The 12,438-nt window shown below is 26.3% G+C and overlaps 1 protein-coding gene across 2 annotated transcripts in view; it reads left to right on the forward strand.

Annotated features, from left to right (window-relative positions):
• The window catches only part of LOC136085796 (uncharacterized), a 66,887-nt gene that overhangs the window by 32,642 nt on the left and 21,807 nt on the right, over positions 1-12,438 (forward strand). For both annotated transcript variants that reach the window (XM_065807266.1, XM_065807265.1), the window contains one exon: positions 4,143-4,367. In XM_065807266.1, coding sequence (XP_065663338.1) covers positions 4,145-4,367 — 223 coding nt within the window. In that variant the 5' untranslated portion in view covers positions 4,143-4,144. The remainder of the gene's footprint in view (positions 1-4,142; positions 4,368-12,438) is intronic.

The raw sequence follows: 12,438 nt of genomic DNA on the forward strand, positions 1-12,438 counted from the left end.
ATAACTATATGTACCAACTATAAACACAATATATATATTTAACCTAATATAAACATATTTAGACACGTTTATAAAACAATTATATAACACATATTACCACATACGAAAACAACAAAGAAACATTTTGCATTATTATAAAAACACATTGATAAAACAACTATAAAGCGCACATTAGCACATACACATACTTATCAAAAAAGCATATATGCAAACAAAAATTTTAAAAAAGGCGCGACAAAATTTGAAAGAATTCAAAGTTTCAAAGTAAACAATATATATATATATATATATATATATATATATATATATATATATATATATATATATATATATATATATATATATATATATATATATATATATATATATATATATATATATATATATATATATATATATATATATATATATATATATATATATATAGATTTATATAAACAATACACTTTACCTTCATTTTTTTTTTTCATAAGAACTGTAAACCTCATAAAAAGTTTAATCTTTACATACAATAACATGTAACATGTCGTATTAGTGTTGGCACAAAATTTTAGTTCCTTTTACTAAATTTTCAAAAATAAACAAAAATAGTTAATAGCATCAAAATAATTTCAAAGTAGTAATAAGCAATTTTATGGAAATAGCATTAGCATAACTTTTTTGTTGCATGAGAAATAATTAGGCATCATCCATACCACTCTTTTCCTTCTAAAAAATAAAATATCAGCTCAACAAAACAAAACTGCTAAAAAAAATAAAGCTAAAAAAAAAACTAAAGCATACAAGATAAAACGATTTAAAAAGATAAACGGAGTGATCCTTTCTACTTTATATATAATAAAAATGTTATATATAACTATTATCTATAACTCAATTATAGTATGTAGTAACTTATCTTAATATGATTCTATATGTAATATTTCTAAACTAATAAATAATAACTACATTCCAAAAGGTAAAAAGTTTTAGCTCGCTTAAGAGATCTTTCTCCAATGGCCGCGTGCATCTTGAAAACGCGCTCTTCCAAAGCCTAGAAACTAATGAATCGACGTCAAAGGTTAAACGTTACTGTAGCAATTATATTATAGATAATAATAATAGTTGTATTTATATTAGTAAAAGTAGTGGTGTTGTGGCGGAAAGCTCGCTTTTTAGAAAATTAAATCCAAGATTGATATGCACCACGTTTCTTAAAGTACCGTGTTTAACTTATATCTAACAACAGAAGCCTTGTTTGTCGAAGTATGTGTTTAAGTTAAGTGTTCGGTTAAAAGCTAAAAGTTTATATAATATATACATATACATACATACATATATATATATATATATACATATATATATATATATATATATATATATATATATATATATATATATATATATATATATATATATATATATATATATATATGTTTGTATATATATATATATATATATATATATATATATATATATATATATATATTTGTACTTACATAAAATGGAGAAGTTAAATGTTGAATGAACCAATAAAAGTTGGACGTCCGACAGACGTTCAATAGCGTCTAATTTAGACTTCGAAACGGACTATTTTGACGTCCTTGGACGTACTATAGAAGTCCTAAATGGACGGACGAAAGTTGTTTCATTTAGTACGTTTAAAGATGTCCAAATGGACTATGTCCGCGTGCCCTTTGGGTGTTATGATCTAAATAGACCAATCAAAGCAACTTTAGAAGATGCTAGACTGTCATTTTCGTAAAAATTGTCATTTTTAGTTTATTATGCAACAACTAAAGAAATGCTTAAGCAAACAATTGCAGTTAACTTGAAATACATGTTTAGCCTTAGCTTATAAATGTCGTTGTTTTGTAGACATTACTAACTTTTTATTGCAGAAATGTTTTTTGTATGCAATTATAGAAATAATGACAACTATGCAATTATAGAAATAATCACTCACTAATAAATGCTTTTGAAAACTTCGACAAGGGTTAATAAGGCAAATGCTTTATCAATACGCAACAAGTCAATAGTAAAAAGTCAACAATCCAAACAAAGCGTCCTTATAAGTATAGATATTAATTGATTGAGCTGCAAAAAATAGACAATGTATCAAAAATGTGGATACTTTCTTAGCAGTAATGCTATTAATAGTTTGACAAGGCGTCTGAGCTAAAAGTAGTGTACATATGAATACAAAAGTAGGATAAGTTAATACAGCTTAGAAAATTGTACATAAAAAAATTAGAGTAAGAAAAAACTCAAATTTATTATGATAAGTTTCGCGACTATAATGGCAAAGTTAGTTGTTTAGGTTTAAATAAACCAAATTATGATGTTTGTTAGTGGACCATTTTCTCTCATATTTTGTTTCATTAAATTGTTCCCATTGCTTGCCAAAAGTCACTCTAAAATGTATGTATATCAGAGTCAGCAAGAAATCACCCCATCCCCATCTACCCCCTCAAATATTCTCTAGTAAAAAATTACCCAAGACAAAAATCCTCTTAAGAAAAAATCCGCCGGGAAAAAACTCCTTACAGAATTTGTTTTCGGAAGGAATGCAAAAATCTATTTTGAAAATAAAAGTAAAAGACCATTTTCACTTTTGCGCAGCGGTTTTCATTCAACTTAAAATGCTTTAAGCCCTTTAAGTTACATGAAAACCGCTGCGCAATAGAGTTAATAGTCTTCTGCATTTAATTTTTAATTTTCTTTCGCGTTGCGTAATTTATGGACGATCCTTTACATGATTTTACAAACAGAGCAACAAATGATTTAATATAACACACCCAATGAACTAAAAAAATGGTCTTTATTAAATGCATTAAAAATAAAAAATAAAAATAAAAAAAGTTTTTTGCTAAACTTTAATTAAAACAAAAAAATATATTGAGAAAAAGAAGATAAAACAGGTAAGCCAGACTTTCGAGAAAAAGAGGAAAAATATTAAAAATCAAAATAATTTGAAAACCAAAGGTATTTTCTTCGCGGACAAGTAGTTATAGTATTACTATTTTAGGTTGTGTGTTAATATCAATGAAGGAGAATTCTAAAACAAAGTAAATTTTAATCTAGTTTAAAACATCAACAAATAGAAAACACTTTCTCTTTTAACAAAGTCAATCAAGTTGTTTCGCTTGCTGTGCTAAGTTTTAACATTAACATTTATTTTAATATCATTATTGTTATTTAGAGGTTTTTTTATTTTTAAGTTTTATCCTACATAGTGGTCAGGATCAGCCAAAATTTAAATAAGTTTTTTAAGATAATTTTGTAACATCATTACGTTTATATATATATATATATATATATATATATATATATATATATATATATATATATATATATATATATATATATATATATATATATATATATATATATATATATATATATATATTATTTTTTTAACAATACCAAAAAGTTCTTTCCAAAGACCAAGAAAACAATTCATTTTAAAAACCTGCATAACCCTTGGATGACAAAAGGGCTTAAAAAATCATTAAAAAAGTAGCAAAAGCTCTACGATAATTTTTTAAAAACTAAAACTTTAAATAATGAAACTAAATAAAAAAAAAATACAAAAATTCTTTTGAAAAATTTAAAAAAAGATTAAAAAAACTATTTCTCCAATCTGCTCAAAAACTCAATAGAAAATGGTAGGAAAAATGCTTTATAATTAAAGGTGTAATTGGAAAAAAAAAACTAAGCATTAGCACTATTCTTCCAAAGCGTTTACAAACAAATATGAACACAGATGTTTTTGACAGAGACAAAATTGCCGATATGTTTAATGAATTCTTCATAAACGTTGGTGAAAATTTAGCCAAAAAAATAATTCCGTGAAGCAAAACCTTTAAATCTTTATTTAAAAAAACACACTCAGTTAAGACTGAGTTCGAAATATCCTTGGATGAACTTCGAACAGCCCTAAATTTACTAAACCCAACAAAAGTCCAGGCATCGACGAAATCAATGCAATTGTTTTGAAATCAGTATTTGATATTATTGAATCGCCTCTTTTAACAATATTCAAATTATTCTTAAAAACTGGTGTTTTTCCTGATCAATTTAAAATAGCAAGAGTAGTCCCTATTTATAACATTTTTAATACTAGTAAGTTTATATTTCAAAACTCTTTTAAATTTATTTTTTAGGTATGGCTGATGGTGAAAAAAGTTTAAGCAGTACTTTAAAATCCATTTTTAAGCAATCAAAGTATATTGATAACGAGGATAAATTATTAAATGCAATACTTGATAGTGGAATAAAAGGTCTGAATGACTTTCAAGAAGAGATTGCGCCGAAAATATTTAAAGATTTGGAGCCATTAGTTACGGAACTTTTAGCAACTAAAAACAGTTTAGAAACTGAAAACAAATGTAAGTGGAGTCAACATTTTTATATTCATTTATATTGACTTATCTTTATTTTTTTATTCAAAAAGTTTGCATTTTTTACAAATTTGTGATAATCGTTAAATTTTTATGCAAATAAATTTTAAAATGATATATATAAATCTTCAATTTCTAAACAAAGTCCTCTATATCTAAAAATTTCTTAAAAAAAAAAAATCTTTAACAAAAATAGTGTGTGTGGAGGAAAAAAGGGCACGCGCCACACCGGCTTCCCCGTTGTTGTAAAGCAGTTTCTTCATGACAAATCCATTGGTATTCTGTTTTCAGCGTTCTTTAAATAATGAAGACACGTTACAGTGTATATTAAGTTTATTACACAATTTGTTTATTTTTATTATATGCTATACTTTGTTAACGATTTCATTATATAAATGACGAGCTTGTCTCGAATAAAGAACCAAAAATAAGGAAAATAAATATGTAACGTTTGTCATGTTAAGTATACAACTTTTAATGCAACCTATCTTTATGTATAATATGGAGTCTAAACAACAATATTAGTAATCAATCGCAAATCATATAACAAATTAAATTCTTTATCCAAATACAGCTTGTCACAGCTAAAATCAAACTTACTAATGATATGTGATTGTTTACTTCAATCACTTATGAAAAAATAAATTATCAAACCGCCAAAACACGTTAAAAAAAATTATGCAAACCTTTGCTTCGACTATGTTAACTATCAATAAACGTTCTTTAAAGTTTATATTAGGAAAAAATAACAATTTTTTTTTTGTAAAATAATCTTTATATATAAAAGTTGTCAGGATCTTTAATTTATCCATGGTCCGAGGTACAATATTTTAATTCCTTTTACTTTATCGTCAAAAAAAAAATGCTATTTAGTGTTGACTTTTAATTACCTAATAACATTAAAAACATCATAACTTTGAAAATGATGTCTTCAATAGCATGCTTCTTTTTTAGTTTCAGTTAAATAAGTAAGCATCTTAGATTATTAATTAGGGAAAGATAGTTTGAAAACGTAAGTTATTGAAGATTTAATTCTTGAGTTTAGTTATTTTTTCCTAAATATGACAATCCCTCAGCAGAAACTATTTAACTAATTGCACTTGCCTAATGTCTGGCGTTTATAATTTTATGGTTACTTGCAGCAAATGCTCAAGGCGGTTCCACATTACGTGTGTTCAATATGAGCCCCTGAGATGCATAGTGGTATAAGTCACTCATATCTAGTCTTGAGATACAGAGGCATTTAGTAGACATCATATCATAAAGAAGAAGTAAATAAAAATAGCAGCATTATCGACATCATTAGATTTATACCTTTTTGCCATGTAATAGATTAAACAAAATGCTACCCATTGGTGGCAATAACTCAAAAAATTGAAAATAGTGACTTATACCACTATGCATCTCATGGACTCATATAAAGAAGACTAGTCATTGTAAGAGTGGAGTTGCAAAATAGGCAAGCATTCATAAATATTTTTTGAAGTTAACTTAAAGAATTTTCTTTATTTTTAAAATATATTTTTAACTATCATCTCTTGGAGAGACTTCAAATTGTTTTTTTTGTTGTTGTTGTTGTTTTATAGGAGTGCATTAACTGTTATTTTTATTAGAGTGCATTAGGCCGTTTTTCAAAACACCTTTATATTAGAAAAAAAATCTCTTTTACGCGGTGATTTTTATTAAACTTAATGGGCTATTTTGGTTTTGAAGACTCTGCGAGGAAAAACTTTTGATCTTTTTTGTTTTATTTATTGTGAATGCTTGCTTTACGTAATTTATGGACGATGCATTATAACAAGGGTCGAGGATGATATAGGTTACTTTTATACAATAACTACGATTCCTTTATAAAGTTAAATTATCTAAGAAACTAATTTTATCAATATAAGCTATCTTTATTTTTTTAGTCATTTTTAAATTTGAACTATATAAAGTTATATTTTAATTTAAAAAAGGTATGGTAAATCCATAAAAAAAAAATTATTTTTTGAATTTCAGCTTCCGCTTCTTATGCGTCTTAATCATCACCCACAAAATTATATAGCTGGACAGCAAATTTATTTACGGAAATAATGCCGCGTCGGCAAAATTTTTTAGTAGCAAAATTTATTGTGACACCGTCCGTTAGTTTATGATAAAAATGTCTATATATGATTTTTATTTTATTTTTTAATTTACGATTTTCTGCATCGGGTACTTATCAGAACAAGGTGAATGCAGCAATAAATGATGCTTTTTAATGACTTAAAATAATGTTCCTCTATGAAAATTGCGAAGTCACATTGCGATGTCGGACAAGTGTCCATTACTTTATAAAATATAAAGTCGCAACAAACAAACTTTATCACAAGAAATAGTTAATTGTCTTTGATTTGTTGCCTTTAAAATAGTTTGCATCAGTTATTTCTTTAAAATTTGTAATTGTTGTATAAACTGTGATGTATTTGTAAATTTAATTGTAATATAAATTATGATTTGAATAATCTAAAACTTGTTAAATAATAATAGGTATGGCTTTTATTTTCAATAATATTTTACCAACCACAATTAACTGGCTACATTTATACAATAAGCAAATATACATAAATATATATTTTTTAATGAAGACATATTAGTTATTTTTGGCTATTACAAAGGATCAAGTAAAAAATTAGATACAAAAAATGTTTGAAGAATTTATGAACGAAATAGACAAAATGATGAAGCAACAGGAAAAAAACGTGTTAAACATATTAAGCGCAAACACGAAAATTATATACGTTAGATTAGATAAATTAGATCTAAAGGTTAATCATCATGCAAAACAAATAAAGGTAATAAAAAAAGACAGTAAAGTTTTTGAAGAGCATTTGGGGTTAACAAATATTAGGATTAAAAGAGCTCATGGAACTGGTCAGAGAGATTTAAAAGAACCAAGAGCAATTGTATTAAAACTGTTAGATTATAAAGATAAAGTTGAAATTTTAAAAAAAGCATCTCAATTAAAACGTAAAAATATTTATATTAACGTAGATTTTTGTGCCGAAACTGTCACAATTAGGAAAGCTCTACGAAATCAGATGAAAGTTGAACGAGCGGCTGGAAAATATGCATTTATCTCATAAGATAAGTTAATCATTCGGGATTGGCTGCGAACAGAAGTAATATATTATTTTCGTAACATATTTATATATACTACAATTTTATTTTACTTTTAATATGATACTTTGTTTAATTAATAATCTTAAACTTTACTTATAAAAATGGAGGTCAAATTTTCATTTAACTTTAATGATGAGAATGCTGGTGATGATAACTTTTTTAATGTAAAAAATTCAGAAAACGAGTATTATTTAATTTCTAAATCTACTCAATATCTCTGTCAGAACAAAATAACTTTTCTATACTAAATATAAACATTCGAAGTATTAACAAAAAGTTTAAAAATCTTAAACTCTTATTGCATCAACTAAACCACGAATTTCAAATAATTTGTATCACGGAAACTTGGCTTAAAACCAACGGAAAAAATTCATATTTTGAATAAAATAATTACGTTTCAGTTCACCAACCGCGTTTTAACTACGCTAGTGATAGTGTTAGTATTTTTGTCCACAAAACAATTAACTTTATTTTACGTAATGATCTTAATTTTAATGAAACAGATTGTGAGTTGCTTTGGATAAAAATTATAAACAAAACCACGAAAAATATTGTAATTAATTCTATTTATAGACAACCATCTGGTAGTTTAAGAAAATTTAAAACTTATTTAAGCAGTTTTTAATAAAAATTAGTTTAACACGGAGACATGTTTACTTAACTGGTGATTTTAACCTAAATTTGCTTAATTATGCTTCAAATAAAAATGTTCAATACTTTGTAGATACTCCAACCCAATATATCCTAATACCAACAATAAATAAGTCAACGAGAGTAACTAAGATTACATCTATACATCAAAATCATAAAAGTTCTCTTTAATATATTTAATGAAGAACTAATAAAAATAAACGAGTGGTTTACAAGTAATAGGCTTTCGTTAAATGGAAAAAAAATTAAATTTATTTAATTTTCCAAACCTAGTTAAGGTGATGATGTTCTTCTAAAATTGCGTAATCATTTAATCAATAAAACATTTATTAAAAGGGAACCAATCGTTAATTTTTAATGAGTAATACTAGATAAAAATTTGTCATGGAAACCACATATAAAATACATAGAAAATAAAATCTCAATAAATATTTCCATATTATATAAAACTAAACTATATCTTAACACCGCCTAATTGAAAAAAATATAATTTTCATTTATTTATAGTTTTTCCTCTGACTGTAATATTGTATGGGGTAGTACTAATTATAGTAAATTAAACAAACTTTATAGGAAACAAAAAAATACGCATGCATGATTGTAATTAGTGCACACATAAATTTTCATTGCAAACCTCTTTTAAGGAAGCTTGATGCCCTAATTATCTATAAACTTAATATACACCAAGTTCTACAATCCGTGTTTAAAACAAGACATGGACTTTTCGCTATTGTATTTCAGAGTTACTTTAGTGATATCTCGCACAAGTATCCTACTAAATTTTCAATTAATAACTTTTTTGCACCAAAAACTAATTTAAAACTAAGTTCTTACCAAACCCAATACCGTGGACCGTTTCTATGGAAACACTTTTCAAAATTTATTACAAAAAATAATAATATTCAAAACATCTCTTTGGAACAAATCAGGAAAAAATCTAAGTCTCTTATTACAAAATGACTTTGATTTAAAATATCTCTTTTAAAATAAATACATAAATGATATAAATTATTTAAAAAATAGTTATAGACCCTACTTTTCTTTTGCTGCAGTTTTGTTTTTGTTTAATTTTTTTTTGTTAAAAAACTTTAATACTTTTATATTGTTGTTAATCTTTGATATATTGCGTTATATTTCAACACTAATATTTATCTTATATAAATATTTATATTGTAACTAACGTGTGTAAAATTCTTATTATGTACTTAGCTAATTTTCATTTTTGTATATAAACTTTTTAATAAAAATGGGGCTCGATGATAAGACAGTTTATGTCTTCTGCTTGCTCCAGCTCTCTTATTTATTAACACGATTTATTCCATTGTAAACTTTAATATACGGCAAATAATAATAAAATAATAAAAATTTAGTATTGATATATAATGAAACAGTATTTACGATTTCATTTTTGGCTAATGAAAGAAGTTAAGTTGACTTTCACTCTTACTTTATACAAAAATTATGCAGTTTAGCAAAAGATATCAAAAAATGGCAAAGCAAAAGCTTGATCTATAGTTGCTAGAAGAATTTATTGACCCCTTCCAAGAAAAATATTTTTAATGAAACGTGAAATAGTGAAGAGGACGTTGTTGTAGATAATGCTGATGATCGACTGTAGATATTTTAATAAACACGGAAACTGTAATTTAAAGTTTTGAAAAACAAGAAAGATAAAGAAAAATAGACAACTTGTATAAATCAATAGGTTTCTAGTACTTTTTGATATTTTTCTTAGCTATAGTTTATTTTGTCCCAAACTCATCCTATTCTGAAGTTATATAATCTTTTTTTTTTCTTTAGACAAAGTTGTCCTTTTTACATGTCTATCATTTTATCAAACAATAAAAACATTATTTTATCAAAAAAACCGTTTTTTAGCAACTTGAATGAGATTTTTAAGAGTTGTTTTTTTCATGAAGAACAACATTTTAATACAAAAGAATTTTTTTATCTACGATCTGTTTTTTGTTTTTGTTTTTAAACATTTTCTATAAAGAATATTTTTGTTATCTTAAAGTGTGCAGAGAGCACTTAGATATTTAGTTACAGGTAAATGCTTTTATTTAAAAACTCTTAAATATATAATAAAGCATATTATAAAAGGTTTTGAAAAGATCTTGCTCTGTTATATTGTTTTTGCGGCCGGTGTAAATGCCCATTTTTATCAAGTATTTTTTTGGTTGCTATACCGTCAAAAAACTGTTTTGTAAACATTTTATCGTTTTGTTTATTCACAACATAATGATGTTATTAAAAATAGTATTGCAAAGAAACTTAGTTTTCGACATGTTAGTTATAGAGAAACAGCTTTTCGGTCGTGCAATAAAAAAAAAGTCCTTAGCAGCCATGGGTCATGGGCTGTCAAAATTCGTAAAAATGCCTGATTAGGTACCCGTTGAATGAACAAACGGGTTTTTAAGGAATCCATTTCAGTTTTTAATTTTTTTTTATAAAAGTTGTAATTATAAACATTTACTATATGTTTTTTTTTAATGCAGAGCCGCCGACACCAGGAACTGCGTGCCCCCCCCCCCCTCTCCTATTTTCTCTAAAGGACTTTTTTTTTTTTATAAAGGAAAATCTAGATAAAAATGATTTTTTTTACAAATTGATAATTGTGCCCTCCCCCCCTTTACTTTGAAACCCGTGTTGTCGGCCCTGTACTAACAAAAATTTGAATATGCTTTTACTGAAATTTTAAAAAAATTTTATAAAAACTAGTTTTTAAAAATAATGTATAAATAATAGATAGCAAAAACATCTGCTCAAAAATAAAACCTTTTTTGTACTAAAAAGTAGAATTTTTAATTTAAATTTAATAAAAAAGTAGAACTTTTAATTTAAATTTAATAGTTCAGTAAACTAAATATTGACAGGTCTACACAAGGTTTATTTAGAAATACCTCTTTAGTGAACTGAACTATCAAACTTAAATTAAAAAATTTTTTAGTACAAAAAAGATTATAATTTTGAGGACATGTTTTTGCTATATTTAATTTTGTATTGTTTAGTTTTTTACAAAGAGTTACGATATATTAGCATTAAACAAATTTTTTTTTTTAAAAAAAAAAAAAGGTATTAAAAAAAAAAAAAATGCATACCAACAAGCAATCTTAGCAATTTTGAACAATAAAAAGATGTATTTATAAAAAGGAAAAAAGTATATTATTAAAAAAAAGATTAACAAACCCACAAGCAATATTTTGAAAATGAAAGGATTTATTAATGAACAACGACAATTTATTATAAAAACAAAGCCGCAAGCAATTTAGTAGCTAACTTCTGTATAAAAGGTTAGTTTGAGCAGGTCTGTCGATGGTGTTCTTATCAAGTAAACTGTTGTTACGTATTAATAAAAATTTTTTAATGATTAAAACGTAATAGTAAAGTCTTATTATTCGTAATGGCTAAAAGTTATGCTAGTGTAGTTGCACCTGTTACTGGCGTTGAAGGTGATAGAGTTAGATTAGATAGAGTTAACCTTGGGATTTTTAAACCTACGTCTTCTAATGACAACTACCCGGTATTGATCTGCAGATATGGCGATTTAAATTGCAGTGTCGAAGACTTCTTAGATGCTATTGCTAAAAAAAACCTTCTATGTTACGTCTGGGGTATAACCAGGCATTACAGCAATCGATACTTCGAGTTCGTTGTCAACACTCCAAACAAAGTTTCTGAATTCCTTGAAATTGAATTAACAATAAAAAATGTTTCCCTCTCAATAACACAAAAGTTTATTCGAAGTGTCCATGTATTGGTCCAAAATATTCCTATAGGTTTTTTAGTTAGTGGTGGATCCTCAGCGATCACAGCTTTAGGAAAACACCTAGCTAACGGAAGGGGGATCTTTGAGTCGTACAGTTGTCAAAAAGTGAAGGTTCATGGCGAGTTTATATTTACTGGAAATGTGGTTATTATAATAAAAAATTGGCAGAATCCGCATATTAACCCGTTGCCACGTTATCAAAATGTAGATGGCTTTACATTGAGATACAAACACAACGGGCAACCCCAGTCCTCTTCCAAAGCTGAAATTCCAGCCGCTGTAATTAATCATGATGTTTCAGAGAAAATGGCTACGGCACTGAACGAACCAACATCTGAGGTAAAATCACTATCAAGCCCGCAGATAGAAATGCTAAATACCACCATTGAAGAGAAGAAAAATAACAAGTGCATTGAAATCGAACAGCCAAAAGTATGTAGTAAAGAGCCAAAAATATCGAAAAGAAAAAGAGCCAAAAATAAGGCAGATACTACT

This window comes from Hydra vulgaris, chromosome 10 (assembly GCF_038396675.1).
Source record: "Hydra vulgaris chromosome 10, alternate assembly HydraT2T_AEP".
NCBI classification, from domain to species: Eukaryota; Metazoa; Cnidaria; class Hydrozoa; order Anthoathecata; family Hydridae; genus Hydra; species Hydra vulgaris.